The sequence below is a fragment of the Prunus persica genome, chromosome G7 (assembly GCF_000346465.2).
Source record: "Prunus persica cultivar Lovell chromosome G7, Prunus_persica_NCBIv2, whole genome shotgun sequence".
Lineage (NCBI taxonomy): Eukaryota > Viridiplantae > Streptophyta > Magnoliopsida > Rosales > Rosaceae > Prunus > Prunus persica.
The window spans coordinates 19603749-19628173 of record NC_034015.1 but is presented as its reverse complement, the minus strand read 5'-3'; the positions used below and the strand labels follow the sequence as shown (position 1 = coordinate 19628173).

Genomic DNA, 24425 nt, shown 5'->3' with positions numbered 1-24425 from the left:
GGTTCACATTAGGGTTGCAAGTTGAATTCGAAATTCCGATTCTAGCAAGTTCCAATCAATTCCAACTTTTGAAAGTTTCTAAATATTAAATTTACGAAGAAAAAAAATTAGAATTGGAATGTATCTCGACATTCCAAAACTTTCAAATTCCGAAATATATAAGGTTTCAAACTTAGACTATACATAATGACTAATTTTATGTTGAACTACATATGATTTAATGACCAAATAGATAGATATAGATAATTTTTTGAGTTTTTTCGTATGATTTTTAAAATTTTGACCCAATTTTAATATTTCAAATTGTTGAACATGTTTAAAGTAATTTCAACTATTTTCTGAAATTTCAAAATTTTCACGTTTTCCAAATCAAAATGGATGTTTAAATTCTGAAAATTCGAAATGATTGAAGATCTTACACTAGATAGATACATAGCTTGTACCAGAGGTAATTCACCTAGATTCACCTTTACATTTTCACTTCATATACTCAAAAGTAGGGCAGAGCAGAGCAGACCAAAATCCATAAAGTAAGAGACAGAGAGATGTGCAGCTGCAATATATTTGATTATTTTAATGAATATTTAACCCAAGCAAGCAGCCCTTGGAAATTTGGTATTGAACCGTCTATATATGGCGTGTAGTTAAGCTAGCCTAACACTAAGCTAAGCCAACAGTAGATTTGATGGGTAGGGGAACAGAAGTTCCAGAAGCAATCAGACATGCAAAGGTTCCGGAACCGAGGCCTTTGAATAAACTAGATTTCATAAACAGCTGCTCAAGTCCGGTCCTTGCGCTGACAAAACTCCTGTGATGCTGACACAAGCACTTATATTCTGAAAAGCCCTTTGCAAGCAGCTCTAGCTAATCGAGCTATACAAGGCTTATACAAATACAAATACAAATACAAATACGAGGCTTAAGTGCTTTCGCTCTCGAGCTCTGAGCAAAACACACAGATTGAGAAAGGCTTTTTGGAAAGTGAAAAAGAAGGAGCCGTTACTATTTACAAGGAGAAGAACGTTGAGCATTTGCTTAGAGCGAGGCTCACAGAGGGTTGAAGGAGAAGAAAGAAGCTGATTGAGAAAAGAAAGAGAGAGCAATGGCAAGTGGGTTCAGGCTAATCTTTGCCACTTCACTCCTGCTCGCACTTTTGGGTTTGTTTCTCTTTCTGGTTTCCTCTGCTTCTTCTTCTTTATTTCTGTCTTTTCGTTTTTCTTTCTTTCTTTCTTTCTGTCTAATGTGCAATGGGGTTCAATGTTGATGGTGTTTCAAGTGTTTGAGCTGAAATTTCTCTGTACTCGGAGTGATTTTTCTCGTTTGCCTTATTTGGATCTTTGTTTTCATAAAGTAATCTTCTTTGGTTATCAATGGCGACTAGACTTTTTAGACCAATCCACACACACATACATAAAAGAAACAAGAAAATGTCGGTGTGTTTTCTTTCAAGTTACCACTTTTGCCCCATTATTGGCCATTTGGACTTTTGGAGTGGAGTGTTGTGATCCTTGAAGAACTTTTGGAGTTTGAAATCATTCGTAGTTGTATACTTTCAGCTTGCTTATTAGCCCCAAGGTTCACATTTTTTTATATATTCATTAGGGAAATGCATACATCAGTTACCAAGTGCTCTAAACTTCTCATATATTTTTAGTTTTTATTTTATCAACTGGGTATATTAACATAAGTATTTATCCTGATAGCCTAATATGCTTATTTGGAACCATACCTAACGCCTATATCGCTCCTAAAGGGGCAATGCTAAATTAATGATTTTCTATTTCAGTTGCTTTGCGTTTGTATTTTTCTCCAGTGGGGTGGTGGACAGCTGGAATGCAATAATTCAGTTTGGGGACCCTATCTGGTTTGGTTGTAAACAACTTGAAATGTGGACAACAAAAGTGTAATTTGCTACCTTCATAAGGTGCACAAGTATTTGTTTACTGTGTTTTGGTACCTCTACAAGCTCAAGTTTTTGAGCATTTGAAAGGGTTCATTGGTGATGCAGTGTGCCTGCTATTTTTGTAATCACAGTAGAACTTGGCTTTAATTCTTGAGAGGAAGCCATGATTCTTGAAAGACTTATACAATGTAGTATCTTTTGAAATTATTTAACCGGCTATTATGAATTCTATGAAAGGAATTGGTATTATGAATGGTCTTAGTCAATGTAGTATCTTTTTGGCTGTAAGACCTCTGGCCCAGTTGGTGTTTGCATATTTGAGTTAATCCTTCCCAATCTTTTTATTCTTTCTTTTCTTTGTTTCTACTGGCCAGCCTGCTGGCAGGTCATCAGTTTACGTATCTCTTCCAAGTTTAGTGAATACTCATTTGTTTGAATCTTGTGATCTTTGTTACAGATCTTTGCAGAGGAAGTACCATTGGAATTTGCTATGGAAGAAATGCTGATGATCTTCCTACACCGGACAAAGCGGCGCAGCTTGTGCAGCTTCATAACATTAAATATGTTAGGATTTACGACTCTAACATACAGGTCCTCAAGGCCTTTGGAAACACTGGCGTTGAACTTATGATTGGGGTCCCAAATTCAGACTTGTTGGCAATTTCCCAATACCAATCCAATGCAGACACCTGGCTTAAGAACAGCATCCTGCCTTACTACCCAGCTACGAAGATCACATACATAACTGTTGGAGCTGAAGTTACTGAGAGCCCCAGTAATTTCTCTGCACAAGTAGTGCCTGCCATGAGAAATGTCCTCACAGCCTTAAAAAAGGTTGGTCTGTCTAAGAAGATTAAAGTATCAACCACACATTCTCTTGGTGTTCTGTCCCGATCATTCCCTCCTTCTGCAGGGGCTTTTAATAGCAGCCATGCATCGTTTCTGAAACCCCTGTTGGAATTTCTTGCTGAAAACCAGTCACCCTTCATGGTTGATATTTATCCATACTATGCTTACAGAGATTCCCCATCCAATGTCACTCTAGACTATGCCTTATTTGAGTCATCCTCAGATGTTATTGATCCAAACACTGGTTTGCTATACACCAACATGCTGGATGCACAGATTGATGCTATATATTACGCGCTGATGGCTCTGAATTTCAAAACAATTAAGATCATGGTCACTGAGACAGGCTGGCCTTCGAAAGGATCGCCTAAAGAGACAGCTGCAACTCCTGATAATGCCCAAACTTACAATACCAATCTGATTCGCCACGTCATTAATAATACCGGTACTCCTGCAAAGCCCGGAGAGAGGCTGGATATCTATATCTTTTCTTTGTTCAATGAAAATAGGAAGCCTGGGTTGGACTCGGAGAGGAACTGGGGGTTATTTTATCCAGACCAGACAAGCGTCTACAACCTGGATTTCACTGGAAAAGGTTCTGCGGATGTGATTACACAGGCCAATGTTACCAGTTCGAATGTGACGACGTGGTGCATTGCTTCAAGTAAGGCTTCTGAACTTGACTTGCAGAATGCCTTGGATTGGGCTTGTGGTCCTGGGAATGTAGACTGTACCGCTATTCAGCCTAGCCAACCTTGCTTTGAGCCAGATAATACAGTGGCACATGCATCTTTTGCGTTCAACAACTATTACCAGCAAAATGGGGCTACTGATGTTGCTTGCAGTTTCGGAGGGACAGGGATTAAAGTCGATAAGAACCCGAGTACGTATTCACGGATCCAACTCCTGCTTTTAAACTGCATTTCTTTACTTCATATGTCTGTTCTCTTTTCGTGTATGCATGAAACCATTTTTTTCATATATGGTGCATGATCAAGTAATTATTTTAGCTGACCATCTTTTACTTGGGGGATAACCAACCATTCCTTAAAACAGAGCGAAGCAGTAGACTAAGTGGCTGGCAAGGTGTATTTGATGTGTATGTGTCTGGCTGGAAAGCTAGTTTCTCATTTAACTGCCCTTCCAACTTGCTATCTGGTTCTTCTTATGCATGACGGGCAGATTTATCTGGTTCTTGGTTAAGTAATGTTGCTATGTGATACTCTTATTTTGACGGGCAGATTTCATTGAAGTGTGAAATGCATATACAAACCTAAATTATATATCTTGCAGTTATCTTTACAAGTTTCTGAAGTATTCTTGAGAATCTGATTTGAGAGGTCTTCGCAAAATTAATCTTGTTTCACTCGTGCAGGCTATGACAACTGCATCTATATGACTGCTGGGTAAGTTTTATATATGCCACATCCCTACAAATTCTGTTTGCCAATGTTGCATTCCATGTTGACCAAGTTTTCTTGTTTTGCAATTCTCATGCAGGAGCAACAAAACTGTGGCAAGTAATACAACAGCAATATCTTCTACTTCATCCTTCGCCACAATGAACAGAGTTCCAACATGGATGTTTAGTTGTCTTCTAGGGACTTTCATGTTAGTTCTTTCCAAAAGTTGACCATGGCTGAGAAACTTGGATGTTAAAAGCAGTACATATTTTGCCATGGAGACCAGATATTGGTGATTCTTGTATTTCGGTGATTAGGCTATTGCAGGGGTTGGTGTTGGCTTTTGAAACTTTTTCCCTCATTTTCAAGAGGAAGAATGTAATTGCTGAATATCAATCAGCTCCCCAATTTTTGTATGATAGTGCTATATCTTCTGAAGATGGGATGACATGAGTTATATGTTTGTAGCACATGCAGAGGCTTGAGTTAGAAACTAAAGAGTTTGCAGCTTGCGATGGTTGAACTTCACACCTCAATTGGAGATGAGGAATCAGTTTATTTGGGAGATAAAATCTGTAATGTAGGTTTCAAATGTGAAACTTTGAAGTGCAAGCATGATGAAATAGTCTGTCGATTATGAGCAGCGGGGCTTTACCCCCTTTCCTTTTCTATTTTTTGCACATGCAGAGGCTTGAGTTAGAAACTAAAGAGTTTGCAGCTTCCGATGGCTGAACTTCACACCTCAATTGGAGATGAGGAATCAGTTTATTCGGGAGATAAAATATGTAATGTAGGTTTCAAATGTAAAACTTTGAAGTGCAAGCATGATGAACTAGTATGTCGATTATGAGCGGCGGGGCCTTTACCCCTTTTCCCTTTCTATTTTGTTAGATCTAATTAACCATCCAAACACCTTTAAGACAATACCAAAATTGTAATTTCAGCAACCAAACACCACCTACAGTCTCCCCAGCCGACGGCAACCATAATCAAAGCCAATATTACCTCAATCATCTCCAAAAAATCATGCCATGAAAATTTTAACTTTTAATACTTGCAGATTTGAGCCATTTGATACTCACATGGCTTCAGGTTCCCCTGAATCCAAGGGTGCCGCACAAGCATCATACCTTTATTCAAGGTAGAATGTAAAACTAGGTTTCATCTATTGTACACCAGAGAAAACATCCAAAGAAAAGCCATGATAAAAATAAGGCATATCTATAAATTCATGCAAATCAATTTGCCACATTCAGTTACTGAAATCATGTGGACAAGTATCTCACTTGAAAATCATACAATACAATACAATTCATCAAAGGAGTACAAAGACGGTAAGACAAAGACCATAATCAACATTTCCCAAGCACCAAATTTTGTTTCCACAAGTGGTTCCAATCCCACCACTATTAATACATGTTGTTTTCACTGCAACCAAACATTTCCAGCAGCAGGGTCAGAGTGAGAAGAAGCAAACTTTAACAGAAACCAGGAACATCCCCTAAATAAAAGAAGACATACCAAGGTCTCTAGAGACCCTGCTCAACCAGATAATCACCAAGCCTTTCAACAATCATGTTGCATTGGCCAGGAGTCATTGGCTCATCATAAATGCCAATCAGCAAAGCAAGAGTGCTCTTCTTGACAGTAACACCACCTGGTCCCTGAAATTGAAGTGAACCAAAGTTAGATCAGAAACCATGAAAACAAAAAATCAAAATGCATAAGCATCAATGATGTGCATAGAGGTTGTGCGCAGTATAAAGAATGAATGGGATTAACTTATTAAAGGTACCTTCTTTCCTCTAATGACAGCTCCTGGCTCTCCTTGGATGACCATGTACTTTGTGCCTCCAAGATACAACCCAGTTGGGGCAAGTGAACCAGGTTCATTGAAGTCATTCAGAATGCCAGTCACTTCTTCAGGCTTCAACTATACAGGTCAAGCAATAAACATAACACTAATCAATCAAAGCAGTATATAAATGAAAAACATGGCATCCAAAGATGAGATTAGACAAACCCAAATCGATTTGATTCAGTCAATCAAACTTTTGACTTACCCACCAAGATCAAAGCTTTAAGCAAGATGGTATGCACAAAACATTGATATGTGTTTTGACAGAAAGGAAAAAATGGAACCTGAGGGAAAGTGGCGCTCTGGGCCCAAACGCTGCCGTCGTGGCCGATGATGGCGGCGGCAGAGAGGTGGTTGCCTTCAATTTCGCACATCAGATGGTCGTCTACGTACGTTTGCCACGACATCTTTGTTGTTGTTGCTGATTTTGAGGTTTTTTGTTCTTGGGTTTCTGTGTGTTGTGGGATTTTGTGTTATCGGAGTTTTGGGTGTCTGAGAAGGAAAGATCAGCTTTTGTTCAGCCTCTAGTCTTCTATACTGAACAGCAGCGTTGAAACAACGCACGAATGTAGGGTGAGTCTATTTAAAATCAAAAAAATTCCCCATTTTCCCACACCTATGTACTTTTAATTCGAATTTTGACCAATAAAACAAATAACTTTCTTTTAAATTAAATAATTTTTTAATTTTTTAATTAACTGTGGATTCACGACGGGTGCAGTGATATAGCCGATGACTTTTTTCTCTATGATTTTGTGAAAAAATATATCATCTGTAATTGAAAGTCTTATTCTTCTTACAAATTATAAATAGGCAAGAATCCTCTAATGTGGGATGGAAGATGCAGGATTAATGCAAATAGCATTTTTGCACGGAGGAAATATGTTGAATCCCAATTGACATAAGAATATGCTGATTTGCTCCCAAATCCTCAATTGATTTCTGATTTAATATTCAAAATTTAGTTCTTTATTTATAGAAATGATTTCTTATTACGCAGTAATGATATGTAATATAAACTTTTGATAAAGTGAAATCTTGTTGAGTTGAACGGATTATCAAAGTTAACAATTTAACAAGAGAATCTCTATTCTAATCGCATTTGTTTCTTTTTTGTAATTGTAACGGATGGTCGAGTTAGAGGACATAACTAGCTCAAAAAACAAAGTTTGAGAATTCAATTGAAACTCGAGAATAAATTCAGGGACCTCTGAAATTAAAAACCAATGGAAAAATAAAATAGTTCAACTTTTAGTTTCCTCATCATTTCTTATCTTAAGCCTACTAATTAACTTAGATTTTCTGTCCCATCACTTTCCAAAAGAAGAATTATTAATATTATTATTGACTAGATATTCCCCATGATATGTGATGTGAGGACAGCAACTTGTCATATCTGGGGTCCTCTTGTTTGTTTATACAAAAATCATATCCTCCATGAGGATTCATTTTGCCCCACCAATAAAACAAAATGATGATAAATATTCTCTTGCCAGCAAAACTGGTATTTATTGAGGGATGTAAATTCAGAGTCTCAAATGGCAAAGCAAACTGTCTAATATACAAAACAGTTCCCATCCTCTTCAAACATGAGACACCAAAACTGGAGGATTTATTCTTTGAAAAAATCCACTGGTTGCCAACTAGCAATGGGGCATGAAAGTGCATCAATGAGATGGCCAAAGGACAAAAGGGAAATAGTTTTTAGATTAGATGCTTCCTCAGTCATCTCTGTATGCAACTGGTTATTTTTATTCATTATTGTACCAAGAATGTAAAGCAAATCTTCAGAAAATTTAAATCAAAAATCACAACCAGCTAGTCAAAGCTTTTGCCAGGCAAAGATTCTTTTAGGAATGTTCCAATGGAATATATAACTTAGAAAAGGGAAAAACTACAAACAAGGGATACAAATATTATCATGAAATATCAAGTTTTATGCAATTCAAGCAACCAAACAACTGCTTTTAGTCCTTCTCAGATGGTTATTGTCTGCAACAACTTCAACTTCACCACCAATTTTTAGAGGCTTTTTGGATGAAGGAGATGCAAACTGGGAACCAAAACCCCAGAAAAGAAAAAATAAAGAAAAGCAACAAAAATCCAAAATTGAAATACTAGGGTCACGATAGATATAAGCCTACAGGCCCTGGTCAATGAGGTAATCCCCCAACCTCTCAACAACCATGTTGCACTGCCCTGGAGTCACAGGTTCTTCATAGAGTCCAAATACTAGAGCTTGTCCAGTTTTCTTTATAGTGATACCTCCAGAGCCCTACAAAAATCAATCACAGAGAACATGTTTAGTTTAAAACCTGTGAAAAATAACTTCAACCCAATACATTATGAGCTTAGATAAGTGAAAGCAAGTAGATAAATATATAGAGAGAGCGCTTCAGTTAAGGGATCCCTCCGTATATGTATAAATGAACTGATTGATCATAGGGTTAATTATATAGAGACATATGAGAATGATGGTACCTTCTTTCCACGGATGACAGCGCCAGGCTCTCCCTGGATTACCATGTACTTTGCGCCCCCAAGGTGCAACCCGGTTGGAGCAAGATGACCCGGTTCTTCGAAATCCTTGTTGATCCCAGTCATCTCCTCTGGCTTGAACTGCAATGGAGATGTTAATATAATGAATCCAAATTAAAGGCTTAAGAGATCAATGACAAAGCAGCATGCAATGCAGCTACGTCTAAGTTTTTATCACCAAATAGTATAAGATGAAGATTGGACCTGGGGGAAGGAAGCGCTCTTGGCCCAGACACTGCCATCGAGACCGATAATGGCAGCCGCGGAGAGATGCTGGCCTTGGCCGTCAATGTCACACATCAAGTGGTCATCCACGTAGGTCTGCCACGACATTTTGTGTTTCCTCTGTTATTGTGAGCAGAGTGTGTGTCTTTTGTTTCGCGTGTGTTGGTGATTGTTGTTGTGTTGTTGCACAGGCTATATGAAGCGTATTGCTTTGGGAGGATATTATATGGTTGGGGATGGAAGTGAGAGGCTCTTTTTTTCCTCTTTCTTTGTTTGGTGGAGTTAGTGGTATTGTGGGTTTGGTCACTCCATTGTGGCAAGTTTGACAAAAGAAAATTATAAATAGGAAGAGGAGAGAAATGTGGGGAGAGCTTTGACAGAGAAAAAGGGAGGCTGAGAAAGGTGGATCTCATCTGATGGTTCACCCCCATTCTCTCTCTCTCTCTCTCTCTCTCTCTCATATTTTACGCAGTCACTTGTCAATTTGCCCTTGGTCTTTGCACCATTTCACGATTTTTCCTCTGTTTCTGTTGGGAAAAAATACTGATATTCTCCATCAAATCTTCAACCCAAATAATATGTAATGAAACCCAGCAACCCAAAAAAAGGAACTAAAATTTATGTCTGATTATGACGTGGATTTGTAATGGTATCGTTGGGGTGCAGCAAGCTGCGGCAATGGAGGGTTGAAAATTGAAGTCGTCGATGAAGTGAAGGCTAAGGTTACGAGTATTGAACGAATTGATGCATTTGAATAGACCTTAATGAAAATGTTGTGCAAATTAATTCGTACCATCTGCTATATGAGTTGGTAACCAAATTTTGAATGGAAATTAGATATATAAAATTATCTCTACACCATTGGCATTCATAGTTGCTCAACTTATCTAGTTTCTCTCTAGAACATTCTCCCTTTCTCATCACATGTTCAACAAATTATGAAAATTAGTTCTCAAGGGGAAATTTTACAACTTCTGCAACAGTTAGGGCCCTATCACCAAATTGCTTCCTTTCTGCTTGTTAGATTCGTCCTCGACAAAAAATGTGCGAAAGTTGTGACTGCAAAGTCTCAGCCCCTTGACAGATCAGCATTATCCACTAAGCCGATAAGACCTCCCTCTGAAAGTCGTACCACCAGTACCAGGGGCATGTTGGGTTTGGCTACTTGGCGGAGGAGCTCCTATCCTCCATCTTGCAACTACTTTATGTCTGTGCAGTAACAGTCAAGAAAATCTATAGGGACAAACTACCTTCAAGTGAATAAGATTAATTGACAAGAATGAGAAATCAATCCCTACTACGTGGTGGACTTGTAATGCCACTATGTCTAAGAATGGCAATGAATTGAAAGAGATAATAGATAGACCATGGATGGGCTACATTTATTTATCTAGGTAAGCTAATACAAACCTTGACTGCAATGAGCTACAGGTAGAATGCAAGAGACAAGCAAAGAAAAAACTGAAGGTCAAATGGATGATATGCGCGCGTGCGAGAGAGAGAGAGAGAGAGAGAGAGAGAGAGAGAGTTTATGATAGCTCCTATGGTGCATGAATGCTTACTTTGCACCTTAAAAGAACAAAAAAATACTAAAGTAAGGATACACCCATCTCGGAGTTTGTAATATGTTCTTTCCACCTGCCAATGGATGCAACACAGTCAAGAAGTAATACAGATGTCCAGCAATGATTCCCAGCAGATCCGGCATAATTGGGGAACCAAAAATGACGTCCAAAGCAAGCATCGCCCAGGGTAGATAAAATGCCTGCAATCACAATATATAGAAATTGCATGCACCAGACATTAAGAATAAGTAGCTGCAGATACATTACAAAATAGAAGCACCCAATAGCAATGTGAATGTATACCAATCTGCATACCTTAAGTGCCACGAGGCCATATATGTTGACGTTAGCATTTGGAAATTCTCTACTCCAGACATAAACAAGCATGAACACGAGAGATATCCCTAAGAAAGGGGACCAAAATATAGGGATAGCAGATAAAACCTAAAATTTCAAGACAAGAGTAAAAGGTGAAAACAGGACATATGTTGTTGGTGTACAATTAAATGATAATAAGATCCAAGCAAGCTACACCATATAAGACATAATCACATGCACATCAACTTCATTAAGTTGCAACATTATATTTTCCTATCAAACCAAAACATTTGCACTAGCACAGAGTAAAAATGAAGCAAAATCAACCTTTTGAGTTTTAAATCAACTCCAGTTTAATCTCTAAACAGCTCATATGATCATGAGCTAGCACAGACACTACAGTTAAACAGATTTTCCCTTCCCTTTCAGAAGAAAGAGATTAAAGTGAAAAAAAATATTGAATAACTCACACACCAATAATGTCAAGGCTCCAAATATCATCATCCACAAGAAATCTGCAGTTCGACGCTCAAATGGTCCCTTTTCAAGTTGAACTCCATATCTTGCTCTGTAGAGTCAGTAGCATTCTTGTATTAGTTCATGAATAATTAAGTTCCCTATTGAGAAATCCATGGATCCATTAGTTAAAGCAGAATCAATCTGTCTCCCGCTAGATAATGGACAGCATAAAAGGTATAACACTACGCTTTCTAAAACGAGAGGTAGCCAAAAAAAAATAATAGAGAAGTATCCCATAGAACTATTACTTACATCATCAAGAGGCGAATTCCAAAGTTGATTGAGAAGTTTCCAAGGAAAAAGAAGTTTGTAATCAACCTCCACACCTACAAACAATGCTGAAGTTAAAAATGAGTTCTATAATAACAACTAAACATAACTATATCAATTTTAAGCAATCCATACCTGGAAATGTGAGAAGACTAGTTTATGTACTAATGCAATACTTCGAAAATCATAAAGCCCTAGTTGAAAGGCTGTAGTTGCCAATACACAGATGGTCCCATAAGCTTTGCTTATGGGTGGAAGTGAGCGATAGAACCTGAAAGAAGCAAATAGCATATGGTTGTAAAGGTCAAAAGAAGAAATTAAAGCAATTAAAGCAATTGTCTCTCGAGGGAAAACACTAACAAATGCACAAGATAGCTGGATGATCATAATCAATCACTGTGGACATGACTGGACACATTAATATGAAGAAAAAATCATACACTATATTTTCACTAAAAGAGTATAGATCTTGTTTCTGTGCTAACTTCATCTGGAATTCATACACAAATAGGAATTCCTAACTCAACTCATCTGGTCAAAGACCACACAAGGTAAGGTCATATGTGTCTTTTCTTCAACATGCTACCAAGTAAAATAAAATCTGAAGGCATACAGATAGGGATGGGCAATGGGTATCCACCACCACCGCCACATCTCTAACACCAAACGGGTACCCATTGCTCATCCCTACTCATGGAGTGATTCATTAAAAATAATCTTAAAAGAAGTGGGGTTTTTTCCCATAGACCCAAGTTTTACTGTTTCCAGTAAACTTTGTGGCTACACTGAATAAAAATTGAAGCTGCAAACCAGAGCTTCATTATATCATTGCGCCCATCCAAAATCACACAAAAATGCAACACGTTTAAATCCTTAATAAAACCCACATCTAGTATCTCATGAACTCCTCTCCCATTAAGAATTAAAATATGGGTTTATCATACTGTGCACGTCCCCTCAATCCATGAAATTGTAAGTTCATAAACCAAGTAAATACTGTAAGAGAATTTGGGATCATTCAAGCGTTACACAAACGTAGTTAAATTCAAGTCAAGAATACAAAATTTCAGCTAATACATAACTAAATAAAAGCAACGCAGAATGCAACATGGAACAAGCTCAGTATGATGTAATAACACAAAAACCAAAACCCAATGTATAAATTGAAGTATCAATGGCAGCAAAGTATAACGACTAATAAAAATATATGAATCTTAGAAACAAAGAGAAAAGAAAAAAGAGGGTATTACTCGGCGGGAGAAGACATGGCAGACCCAGAATTTTCTAGCTAATTCCAGTGATATCCCAGTTGAGATCTCTCTCTCTCTCTCTCGCTCTCGCTCGCTCCTAATTGCTGGCTTCAAATAAAATAACTTCGAAATGAAGGAAATTGAAACAACAGGTTCCTCCTCATACAACTACGACCCAACCACCAGAAGCTTCTGTAAGACTATCGCTTTCGCGCACCTTTCTCAGTTATCGCACGCGCGAACCGCTGACAATTGGGTTAGAAATTGGGCCGCGCATTTTTTGGGTTCAACTTAAGCCCAAAATATAGGTCAGGTCCACTAACTTAAAAGCCACATGTTGGTATGGATCTGGGCCTTCAGCCACTGACCCGCCACCTGAGTTAGGATGCACAAGCAAGCACTCGTGTGGATATATGTATATATGAGGCTTTTTTCTTAGTTAAAATAGGACTTCGAGTGTACGTGTAATTGGTTTTAATCATTTGAGCTACAAATATTTTGATTTTTATAGATTATTCTATTAAATTTATATATGATTGTCTTTATTTTTTATTTTAAGGTCTGACTTTATAATAATAGAGTACGTATGAGAAAAGTTGTACGTAATATTTTATGCCGACAAAAAATTGATGAAGCTTTGTCATCCCTTTGCACCTAATTGATCATCATGCAATGTGTCATTGGGGGGGGGGTCCTAAACCTAAAGCATGGTTAAGCTGGTGATTCAATTTCCATAATTTGCGTTTGCTTTGCAAGACAATGAGGGTTAATTATGGGTCAAGACTTGTGATGTTATGAGAGAGAGGTGGACCACCCTACCCAATCTGAATGGGGAGATAATATATAGAGAAGAGAACCCAAATGACCTGTCTGCCAACTTCTCATTGATACCATCACCAGCTTGCTGGCTTTGCTTAAATGCTTGCCAGGAAAAACCTTATAAGGAAAGACCAAAATCTCAACCATTTGAAGCCAGCCACCCGAGTTGGTGTTATAACTTAATAATATAACCATGCCCATTCCAAAGGACCAAAGGCCCCAATATGATAATGTCCTTCAGTGCTTTTTTTGGGTCTACCAAACTTTGTTCTTGGGCAAAACTACAAACCAAATGGATTGTCCCTATGTGCTTTTCATAACGTTAGCAGACATTGATTTACATATCAGATTTTGGATGCTTAGGATCCACCATACAGAGTGTATGATTTTGGGGTATTACACACTAACAGCTTTTTTAGGAAGAAAATAAAAAGATAAACAACAACCATGTTAATCACAAATGATAAAACTAAAATACAAGAAATGATAAAAGACGTGAATTAGGTCAGTTGGTCATGGCAATGAGTACGCCCCTTGCACTCAAGTACGAATTCTTATTCTTGTAGTTTAGAGCACTTCCACTCGTGCAGGCCAGCACGGGTAGAAGGCTCCCCAACCCCCAAAAACGAACTCCTGCAGTGAAGGCTAGCCCGGGCAAGGAGTAGGCTCAGCCTAGGCAAACCTAAAGGCAAGATTTGCCTGACTGCTGCTGTTTTATTCATTTCCCACACCCAAACTCTATATAAATTCATCTCCTCATATCTCACGTGAATAGTAGTTGCCCTTGGGTTGCCATGACAATGGGTGGAAAACCAACAAAAAAAAAATTGTAAGGGCAGGCACTATTCATGTGAATAGTATCAACCATTGCCTCCCCTTATCTTTTGCCATGACAAATTGGTGAAAATGCTCTTAGAGTAGTTTAGACTATCGCTTTTATAAAACAAAAAATATATATAAGATTTACTCTCACTTACTTTCATACTTTACAACGAAATTTGATACTAGACTACTTACACGTCCATAAAGAAAAGTCTAGAAACCTAGCTTCACATTTTTGGGGTCAAAAGCTTCACATTAGGTCTTAATTAGTGCATGAAATTAAGTTGGTGACCTCACAAACCTCATGATGCTTATATCGTCCTTGAAAACACAGAGCAGAGCCAGGATAAAATTATTAAGAACATAATGGTTGTTGCCATTGTTTTGGCTAATAATTAAGTGTAGGCTTAAAAGGTGTGATGAGAGAGAGAGAGAGAGAGAGAGAGAGAGAGTGGAACATTTGGTAGCGTAGCAATGCAACAAACATCATGGTCTGAATGAGAGGTTGCCAAACAATCTATATGGTATGCCGACACGCTTGCCCCCCCCCCCCCCCCCCCACATTGCATTCGCATCACACATAATAAATATGCGTGCCCCACAGTAAAACAAAAACAAAAATGCTTTAATTAAAAACAAAAACATTCCAAAATCCCACACACAACAAATTGAGAGAAAAAAACATTGCATATGATACGACATTTAATTCAATTCCTTTGAGTCCTCCAATTCCTGTGGACCATCTAGAATTTTTGCAATTAAAACCCAAGTACCAATCTTTCTCTACTTGTTCATATTTTTCTACACTGGGGTTCTTTTTTTCTGCAATTTGCCACCCTGTTCTATTCAAATTCCAGTCGATTTTTGCTTCCGCCTATTACTTATCTAATAAAGAACGAATAAATTGAAAAATAAATGTACCAAAACGTTGAAAATACGACAAGAATAATTTTGTCATTTTGTTGTTATATGTTTAATTACTTGATATAAAAAGGAATATCAAACTTAGGTGCATAAATAATTCAATGCTCCACCAATTATCAAAATGTATTCGGTAGGGAAGAGATTTAAAAATATTTTGACCGGAAAAAAATAGAGTCTAGCAAAGAAATTTAAGCTAATTACCTAAAAACAGCAAAAAACCAAACTAATTTTACTGAAAATAAAAACAAGATAAATCATAAAAGATTATTATTCCCGTTTTTCATGTAAGCGTTATTCCGTCCAAAGACAGCTGGCCAAGCACCTGATTAGACGGCGCCAACAAAATCAAATGCCACATCGACAACCTCCGTTGCTTCTGTGCTCTTTTTTGTTTTTTTTGCCCTTTTCCGAGCGAATATAATTTTTTGCAAAGACAAATGGTCACACAATCAAATCCATCCAGTAGGGTTTTGAATGACAACGTGGTGACAGCCTTTACCTAGCTGTACTCTGACCCCACTGTGGGGGTCCTCATCCATTTGCATTTTATCCTTACCCATTTCTTTTGCCCTTCTAACCCCACACACTAATCTAAATTTTATGATATTATTATTGGACAATAACATGTTAACACTGTGTATTTGTTACTCTCTTTCTAAAGTGGTGGGTTTGGTGAACGAAGTGTTGACCGGGGGAATTCACTCCATCGTCTTGCTTCATTTGAAAATTAACAGACTAGGGTTACGAAATGCAAGATGTATTATGTTCTTTGTTTAATAAATATATCGTGTTTGTATAATTAAACGGGTCGTGTTTGTGTAAACTCATAATACAAACGTAATCTTATAATAAAATCGAACAACGATGAAATTTGGCTGTTAGAAGATGTTATTGTGAAGGCTACATTGAATAGTTCATAGATGGCTCTTGGAGTGGAAGAGAATGGCAAAACTATTTAACTAAACCTTTCACGAATCCATGAGGAAACTAGTTGAACCTTTTTTTATACTACCAGAAATCACTTCAATGAAAATGAAACATAAGAGCACAAAATCAAAACAAAAATAAAAAGAGATACTAGTTAATTAAAATATATGGCAACAAACAAGCATGAGGTTTCTAATTACCCACTAGCAATGATAGAAATTACTGTATATGAGTGGACGATATAATTAAATATTTCCTATTTTAAAAGGTATATTATAACACATAATGAGATATACTACATAATTAAAAAAGTTTAATCTAGTAAAAACGTCTTAATAGTGTATGTGTAACAAAATCCGCATTTTAATAGTTTGCGTAAGAAAACTGGCGACAATAGAATACAGAGAAGAAACAGAGAATATGCACTTCACAATGTACAAAGCTACAATACAAAACCAAGCCATATAAAAGAAGTAAAAAGAAGCCTTTGGAGAAAGTGAAACGTTAAAACTGGTAACATGCAAGCAAATATAAGTTATAAACCAACCTCCATTTTTTGAGTCCTTCACTCAAAAAACAAGCTGTCTCCTTTTCACAATTTTTGACAAAATCCCATCTTCCCCACCCACCCTATACATAAAAACCCACATACAGAGAGAGAGAGAGAGACAGACGACAGACATTCATCTCCATTTGATCAGCAAGAAATCAACAGCTCAGCTCAACATTAATGGATCCATGTCCATTTGTACGGCTCAATGTGGACTCTCTGGCTCTCAAGCTCCCGCACGCAACCAGACCGGCCGGTCCAGGAGTTCACTCGTCAACCACCCCCTGCTTCTGCGAGCTCAAGATAAAAAACTTCCCTTCCCAAACTGCCCTCCTCACCCTCTCCAATTCACTCAGCGACTCTTCTCCGCCTGACTCGTCCACATCAGCTCCCGGCTTTCACGTGGACCCCACCTTGCTCCGCCGCCTCTACGGCAAGCCCGTCACGCTCCGGGTCTCCGTCTACACAGGCCGGATGGGCCGGACCTGCGGCGTCACCAGCGGGAAGTTGCTGGGCCGGGTCCACCTCAGCATTGACCTCGACTCGGCCCGGGTCCACCCGACCGTGATCCAAAACGGGTGGATGAAGCTAGGGAAGGACCGCGAGAAGCCCTCCGCCAAGTTGCACTTGACTGTCCGGGCCGAGCCGGACCCCCGGTTCGTTTTCCAGTTCGGTGGTGAACCGGAGTGTAGCCCCGTGGTTTTTCAGATTCAGGGGAGGGACATACGACAGCCCGTTTTTAGCTGCAAGTTCAGTGCGGACCGTAACTCGAGATTTCGGTGAGTTTTTCTGGCTTTATGGCGCACTATAGTCTTGAATTATGCACTTCAGCTAACGTGAGCTGATAGTGCTGTTTTAACTGTAAGTAAATGTACGAGTTCTTTTGTTTTTGTTTTTTTTTGGTCTCTTTCTGTCTTTGCTTTTTTGGGTGAATTACTTTTTTCTGTGTCGATTTTCATGATATGGGTTTTGAGTTGCACATTTTTGGATTGGGTTAGCTGGCTGGTGTCCTACAATCACATGCCAAAGTTGGTTCAGTTTAGAATTTTACGTTTCTTTCATGCTAGAGTCTTTCTGAGTATCTTCATGTGTTTCTTTCTTTCATGGGTCATCGCTAATCAAAGTTGCAAATCAGACCAACAAAATCACTTGTGGACAATCCACTTTTCATTTCTTGCTATTGACAGCAAGGCCTTTTGTCACATGAAAAAAATAGCATCAGTCTCTATCCATAGTTTGGCTTGGTTTGGAAGATTTCACATGCAAAAATTTTCGGGGCAAGTTTAGATTCTTTTACTTGTTCAGTCCACATTTATGCCTTTTCTGATGATACATTTGTGTTTAATTTGTGAGCTGTTTTGGGTCCTCTGCATATGTCAAAGATTACTGATATAATTTAAAACCCTGCCTCCACCGACCCTGAAATATATAATTCTATGAATGATTTAGTTGTTGCTGAGAGTTGCATTTGGAAGCACAAAACCTTAAACAGTCAGGTGGTCTGGTAATCTGGTATGGTAGTTGCATATCTGACTTAATCAAACAGACAATGTCAACTCCCCAAACTGTATCTTTGGATGGTTGGATAATTGGATTCCCTCCCATGTGCAAGTATATTTGGTCTCAATTCTCACATGTTCTGTTTTTGATTATATTCCTGTTTGACAACCCCTCTCTCTTATTTAATCTTGTCCTAATACTACTACACAAAATAAATTATGATGATCATAATGGGGTTTTGATCTTGTGTGGAATCTGCAGATCTCTCCAATCCGATTTTACCAGCATGAATAATAGAGGATGGATGAGAACCTTTTCAGGTGATAGAGAAAGGCCAGGAAGGGAGAGAAAGGGGTGGATGATAACAATTCATGATCTATCTGGCTCACCTGTGGCAGCAGCTTCTATGATCACTCCCTTTGTGCCGTCCCCGGGCAGTGATCGCGTCTCCAGGTCAAACCCGGGTGCCTGGCTCATCCTCCGACCTCATGGCTTCTCCGTCAGCAGCTGGAAGCCATGGGGTCGTCTTGAGGCATGGCGCGAGAGAGGGCCTATTGATGGCTTGGGATACAAGTTTGAACTTGTTACTGACAATGGGCCTAGTAGCAGCATTACCATTGCTGAAGGTACAATGAGTGTCAAAAAGGGTGGACAATTTTGCATTGACAGTAGTTTAATGAGAGATTCTGCATTGAACTCAAGGTCACCGGTAAAAGGGTTTGTGACGGGTTCAACCGTTGAAGGCGAAGGAAAGGTTAGCAAGCCTAGTGTACAAGTTGGAGTGCAACATGTGACTTGCATGGCTGATGCTGCTCTGTTTGTAGCACTATCAGCTGCCATTGATCTTAGCATGGACGCTTGCAGACTCTTCTCGCATAAACTTAGAAAGGAGCTTTGCCATGATGAACAAAATTGCTTTTCCTAAATTAAAACTGGTTCAAAATCATAATCTTCTTTGTCATATCCTGTCTGTTGCTGTGACAACCAATTAGTTTTTGCTCAGTTTGAGGCATTGTTGGTTTGAGCACTCAATATGTATATTTTTCCTCTTCTTTGATTCCCTTCTCTTTTTTTCCCTTTCCAAAATTCTTCCATCGTGATTATTTTTTCCCCTCAAATCTTGCAAGTTTTCCCCTATTTGGGAATTGTGAGTGTATCCTCTGTTTTTGTTTGATTATTATATCTGATTTTGGTCTTCAAAGAGTGACAACGTTTTTATGGTTTCGATTCTGCCAGCGGTTTGGGTTTTGTAGGCACATCTTGTGATAGGGAATTTCTCTTATTATCTATCATACATGTACAAAAAACTTTACCAATTGCAACCTTGAGGCATGACTTGGCTAAGACGTGTGCCCACCATTTACACCCGAATTCATCTTCTATGTACGTGAGAGTAGTTTAAAATATCGCTTTATCAACAACAACCAAAAAAGACCGGATCAGATTGAGGTCAAAGAAACCCTTGTTAGTGTTTGATTAATAACATAACTCCGGGATATATTCACATGTTGAGCTAAATTTAGGTAACTAGATGAGCATATTTTATCCTGATCAAGTTGAGGTCAAGCGTCAAGTCCAAATTAAAACACTTATGATTAGCACAACTTACATCTCTAGTGATAGAAAACTTATCCTAACTAGGTGTATATATATATATATAACTTCGATTATAGCCCTTACATCCTCTTAGTGAAACTATTTTTTGTTTGTCTTTTAAAAAAAGGAAAAACTACTACCGAATTCCGAGTAAAAAATTTACTTTAAAAAGTTTCGTTTCAGAGAAATACAAAACAAAAGAAGAAAAAAGAAAAGTTTATCGGTAAGAAAACTCTCCCTCCATTTTGACCCTTCGCCTCTGAAAGACCGAAACCAGAAAGCTCTTTCCGTTCTCCGCAAAGACCTTTCTGGGTTTTCCGTCAACAATATCAATGGCCTCCTCCGTCCACCACCTCCTCTTCCTCATCATCAACCTCCTCATAATCCCAACCACATTATTATCCCAATCCATCATCCAAATGCCGCCGAAACGACACCGCATCACGGACGATAACCTCTACTGCGACAGCTGGCGATTCTCCGTCGAGACCAACGACGCTGGAACCTGGACCAGCATTCCGTCCCGGTGCGTCGCCTTCGTCCAGGACTACATGACCGGCGACCGGTACCTGTCCGACTCGGCAGCCGTCGCGAATTACTCGCTGAGCTTCGCTCGGGGGGTTCAAATCGGAGGAGATGGTAAGGACGCTTGGGTCTTCGACATCGATGAGACTCTGCTCTCCAATTTTCCCTACTATCAGGCGCATGGATTCGGGTAAGCTTGATTGGTTTACAGCCGTTTGATTTGTGGAATTTCCTTATCTCAGCGTTTTTGACTTTTTGTTGATTTGTTGGATTATTACCGCAAAATGAATTGTTGTGGGGTTAGGAACGCTTTGCCCTGTCGTGGTAGGAGGTGCAATATACATGTGATTGATTGGTCATTGGCAGGTGGGTTAGCCAATAAGAGGTTGCCACAAGGTAGTTAGGTCACTGTTTTGCAATGTATGCTAGGGTACAAGCCCCCACCGAAAAGCAGAAAAGTGTTATTCCTTTTATCTTTTGGAGCAAACAGGGTGCTGCATTGCATTCAGCTAAAGTCCAATTTTGATGTGGCAGAATGGTGAAAATGAACGCATATTGAATTTAGAAATGTTAGTCATGCATAACATAAGCATGCTACAGCTTGTGTTTAAACAGGGCATTAAGCATTAAATCTTGTTTAAGAGTCTCATAGGTAGTATTTTAGTTTCTTTAAGCATGCATCATTTGTAGCCTCCTCTTTTATTGGTCATTTGGTTTGCAATGCTTGTAAAAGATGATGCTGCAAATACCCTTTTGGTTTGTGCTAAACATGTATCTTTTTTGAGGTAGCATATATGATAATGAAAAATGAAGGCCAAAAGGGGAAGAAACAACCGTTGCATCTTAGAATGCAATTTTGTTGGGGGAAAATAGAAAAAGGAATTTACAGCAGCAGTATGTAAAAATTTCAACTTCTGTTATGTGCCAATGTTGAGAAGCAAGTCAGGACAGCTCTTCACCCAAGAAACTTATCATGTGAAATCTGTTTGCACTAATGCTGTAATTTCCATGTTTTTGAGAAAAACTAGGGTTGCAAAAACATTGTTCATTGCCTTCAAGTCCCCAACCTCAATCTCAGCAATGGGAGTTCCACTGAAAATTCTGGATTTAGTTCATATTGTTCGATTTCCCAGCAGATATTTTTAGCTGGTTTTGGTCTGGTTTTATGTTCCTTTAACAAGAGTGAGTTACACAGAGGATTATTAGACTAGATCAATGCTTTTAGCCTTCTTAATTGATTAAGTTTTTCAATGATATGATGAAATTGACTAGGTCTATATTCTTATGGACATAGATCAGAGACCTTCGATGAAGCATCTTTTGATGAGTGGGTGGATTTGGCTAAGGCCCCTGCTCTCCCAGCTAGTTTGAAATTATACAAGGAGCTTCAGGAGTTGGGTTTCAAGATTTTTCTGTTAACTGGGCGGAGTGAACATCAGAGAAATGCCACAGCGAAAAACCTTCTATATGCACGTTACAACAATTGGGAGAGGCTGCTACTGAGGTACATGGGCTAAGTTTCTTCCTTTCCTTCTTTCTTTGTTCCTTTTCAAGCTATGAGGCAAAATACACATGGTATGAAGAAATAAATTACAGCTTAGAACATGATAATAAGGATTGCTGATGATGTTTATTAAATGATACAGAGGACCTTCTGATCAAGGAACAACGGCCACTGTCTACAAATCCGAGAAGAGATCAGATTTGATAAACGAAGGTTATCGAATTCACGGGAGCTCGGGAGATCAATGGAGTGATTTGTTGGGTTTTGCAGTGGCCCAACGATCCTTTAAACTTCCAAATCCAATGTATTACATTGCCTAGCAAAATTGTGTGCAACATAATCACGTTGTTGTATTATTTTTCCCCTTGTGTTCAATGGCCGCCATGATATTAATAATTGGTTGCCAATGCCATTAGTTCCTTTCGTTAATTTCCAGCTGGAGAGAAGCCTTGTATTTGTGTTCATCTTTTCAAGTGGTACCAATCTTTTTCAGCAATGACCGATAAAGATGATTTTACCTAGTTATGTAGATTGGCTGCGATGATGAAGACGAAAGCTATTAAATTAGAGCATTGTTAATAGATGTCACGTGACACAAGCTGATAAAAGTATAGGCTCAAAAGATTACATATTCCATAAGAATGTCGAATGACAACAAGGGTAAAACCATTTTCATATACGCTAATTTTTGCTGATGATTCTTCTTCGAAGTTCTACCACTGGAATTGAATGCTAATCATAAACTTTTTCTGGACAGACTTTATCCATTGGAGTTTCTGAAACTGATACTATATTTTTTTCAGATGCACAGAGTTAAATAAAGAAATAAAATTGAGATTCAGGGAAGGTCAAATCATAATTGCTATTAATTAATAGAGAAGCCATTTTCACCAAACCTGTTGTACAAAGACTGAGCTTGGCTAAAGAGACCCGCAAACAAGAGGCTTTGAACCAGGGATTCTCAGACAATTCAACCCACCTCCTGGAATTAAGGAGCACTCTGGTTGAGGTCTCTGCATGTTCCTCCCAGGAATGCAATTCAATGAAAAATCAAACCCCACATTTCTGTAGAACAATTTGGCACATTCCTGGCTGAACCCAGAAAAGAAATTGTAAGCAACAGTCAAATTCAAAAGGCTTTTCAAAGAACACACCATTTCTGGAAGAACCCCAGATAGCTTGTTGTGTCCCAAGTTCAGAACTTCAATGTCTTGCAGACAGGAGATTGTGTCTGGCAGATGACCCATCAGTGAATTGAAGCTGACATCAAAAACTTGAATGTCTGTGAAGAGCCCAACTCCCTCAGGAATGCAACCTGTTAACTGGTTGTTGAGAAACAAAATCTCCTTCAGTTTATTGCTCATGAAGCCAAAACTAGCTGGGAAGTTCCCACTGAATTTGTTGTTAGCTAAATTGATCACAGAAGCTTGGGAGTTCCCCAAACTTTCAGGAAGTCCACCTGCAAATTGGTTGTTGTTGAGAAAGATTGCATCTAGTCTCCTATTGAAGAGATCTTCAGGAATGGGCCCAGAAAAGCTGTTGAATCTGAGGTCTAAGTAAATGAGGTTTGGAATGTATAATGTGACTGTAGGGAAAGAGCCTGAGAAATGGTTGTTGCTGAGGTCCAGCTCTTGGAGTGAGGTGAGGTCCTTGAAAGTGTCAGGAATTGTGCCTGAAAATCTGTTGCTGTTGAGGTGAAGGAGAGACATTTCAGTGAGAAAGGAGAGTTCTTTGACAAGAGTGCCTTGGAGATTGGCATGGTTGAGATCTATACCAGCAACAACAGGGCCAGAGGCTGCAGAAACTTCATATTGAGAATCTGCACAAAAGACCCCTTTGTAAGAACACACATCAGAGCCAACCCAAGTGTCTAAAATTTTTGATGGGTCTTCAGAGATGGCTGATTTCCATGCCTGCAGAGCAGTGTAAGCTCTGTCAAGCCCTGAAGCTGAAGATCCAGGTGGGGCATTTGGGCCATTTCCGTTGATACCTCCACCAATCCAAACTCCAGCTCCCCCACCCCCAGCAACAGGGCCAACATTAACACCAACACCACCACCCACTCCAAATCCAGCTTCTATAGGAATTACACTCAGTAGGAGAAGAGCTAGAAGCCACCACTTCTCCATTTTCAGTAGGAAAACACTAAAATATGCTTGTTTGATAGGCTTTTACTTTTTGGACGAAAGCTTGTTTGATGGGTTTACTTGTAAAGTTGTCCAAGTATGGTTGCAGCATTGAAGAGAGAGAGAGAGAGAGAGAGAGAGAGAGAGAGTAGCAACTGGTGGGTTTGTAATTTGGGCTTGAATACCAGCTCTGGTTTATTTATAATTCTTTTTTTGTTTTGTATTTGGTTATTACTTTTCTCTGTACTCATGTTGACTTGTGAGTGATGCAGTGTTCATGGTGATAGAACAAGTTTGTCAGTAGGTTGGTCAATTAGTAAACTCGCACAAATAAATGAACTGGGTAAAATTAGTGGCTATGAACTCATTATCAATCACACACTGTAGCTTGATCGTAGTAATTCTTACTTAACACAAAGTTCAGCATAAAAAGA

The 24425-nt window shown here is 38.8% G+C and overlaps 7 protein-coding genes across 9 annotated transcripts; 3 read left to right on the top strand and 4 right to left on the bottom strand.

The window, feature by feature from the left end:
* On the top strand, positions 645 to 5006 carry LOC18769788 (glucan endo-1,3-beta-glucosidase 13). Its single transcript, XM_007204769.2, has 4 exons — positions 645 to 1157; positions 2361 to 3635; positions 4128 to 4158; positions 4253 to 5006. The coding sequence occupies exons 1-4, from the start codon at positions 1103 to 1105 to the stop codon at positions 4383 to 4385; spliced, it is 1494 nt and encodes a 497-aa protein (XP_007204831.1). The 5' UTR covers positions 645 to 1102; the 3' UTR covers positions 4386 to 5006.
* LOC18771758 (profilin) lies at positions 5358 to 6586 on the bottom strand. 2 transcript variants are annotated; one of them, XM_007202690.2, is made up of 4 exons: positions 6298 to 6586; positions 5951 to 6088; positions 5677 to 5819; positions 5358 to 5583 (listed from the first exon to the last, which is right to left on the bottom strand). In XM_007202690.2, exons 1-3 carry the CDS (start codon positions 6418 to 6420, stop codon positions 5685 to 5687), a joined length of 396 nt encoding a protein of 131 aa, XP_007202752.1. In that variant the 5' UTR covers positions 6421 to 6586; the 3' UTR covers positions 5358 to 5583; positions 5677 to 5684. The 2 variants fall into 2 exon arrangements, with proteins under 2 accessions (XP_007202752.1, XP_007202751.1); XM_007202689.2 differs by having other exon boundaries at positions 5358 to 5819.
* On the bottom strand, positions 7862 to 9351 carry LOC18769558 (profilin-2). Its single transcript, XM_007204695.2, has 3 exons — positions 8756 to 9351; positions 8495 to 8632; positions 7862 to 8288 (listed from the first exon to the last, which is right to left on the bottom strand). Exons 1-3 carry the CDS (start codon positions 8882 to 8884, stop codon positions 8154 to 8156), a joined length of 402 nt encoding a protein of 133 aa, XP_007204757.1. The 5' UTR covers positions 8885 to 9351; the 3' UTR covers positions 7862 to 8153.
* Positions 9581 to 12860, bottom strand: LOC18769233 (derlin-1). Its single transcript, XM_007202433.2, has 7 exons — positions 12699 to 12860; positions 11584 to 11719; positions 11431 to 11504; positions 11134 to 11227; positions 10657 to 10785; positions 10381 to 10541; positions 9581 to 9985 (listed from the first exon to the last, which is right to left on the bottom strand). Exons 1-7 carry the CDS (start codon positions 12713 to 12715, stop codon positions 9868 to 9870), a joined length of 729 nt encoding a protein of 242 aa, XP_007202495.1. The 5' UTR covers positions 12716 to 12860; the 3' UTR covers positions 9581 to 9867.
* LOC18769539 lies at positions 16658 to 19464 on the top strand. The gene is made up of 2 exons (XM_007202092.2): positions 16658 to 17519; positions 18502 to 19464. Exons 1-2 carry the CDS (start codon positions 16921 to 16923, stop codon positions 19163 to 19165), a joined length of 1263 nt encoding a protein of 420 aa, XP_007202154.1. The 5' UTR covers positions 16658 to 16920; the 3' UTR covers positions 19166 to 19464.
* LOC18769257 (acid phosphatase 1) lies at positions 19984 to 22300 on the top strand. The gene is made up of 3 exons (XM_007202412.2): positions 19984 to 20551; positions 21656 to 21865; positions 22008 to 22300. Exons 1-3 carry the CDS (start codon positions 20169 to 20171, stop codon positions 22183 to 22185), a joined length of 771 nt encoding a protein of 256 aa, XP_007202474.1. The 5' UTR covers positions 19984 to 20168; the 3' UTR covers positions 22186 to 22300.
* Positions 22217 to 24351, bottom strand: LOC18769475 (leucine-rich repeat extensin-like protein 4). Of its 2 annotated transcripts, none has more exons than XM_007202116.2 (2): positions 22762 to 24351; positions 22217 to 22400 (listed from the first exon to the last, which is right to left on the bottom strand). In XM_007202116.2, the coding sequence occupies exon 1, from the start codon at positions 23992 to 23994 to the stop codon at positions 22786 to 22788; it is 1209 nt and encodes a 402-aa protein (XP_007202178.1). In that variant the 5' UTR covers positions 23995 to 24351; the 3' UTR covers positions 22217 to 22400; positions 22762 to 22785. The 2 variants fall into 2 exon arrangements, with proteins under 2 accessions (XP_007202178.1, XP_020423736.1); XM_020568147.1 differs by lacking the exon at positions 22217 to 22400 and adding an exon at positions 22469 to 22647.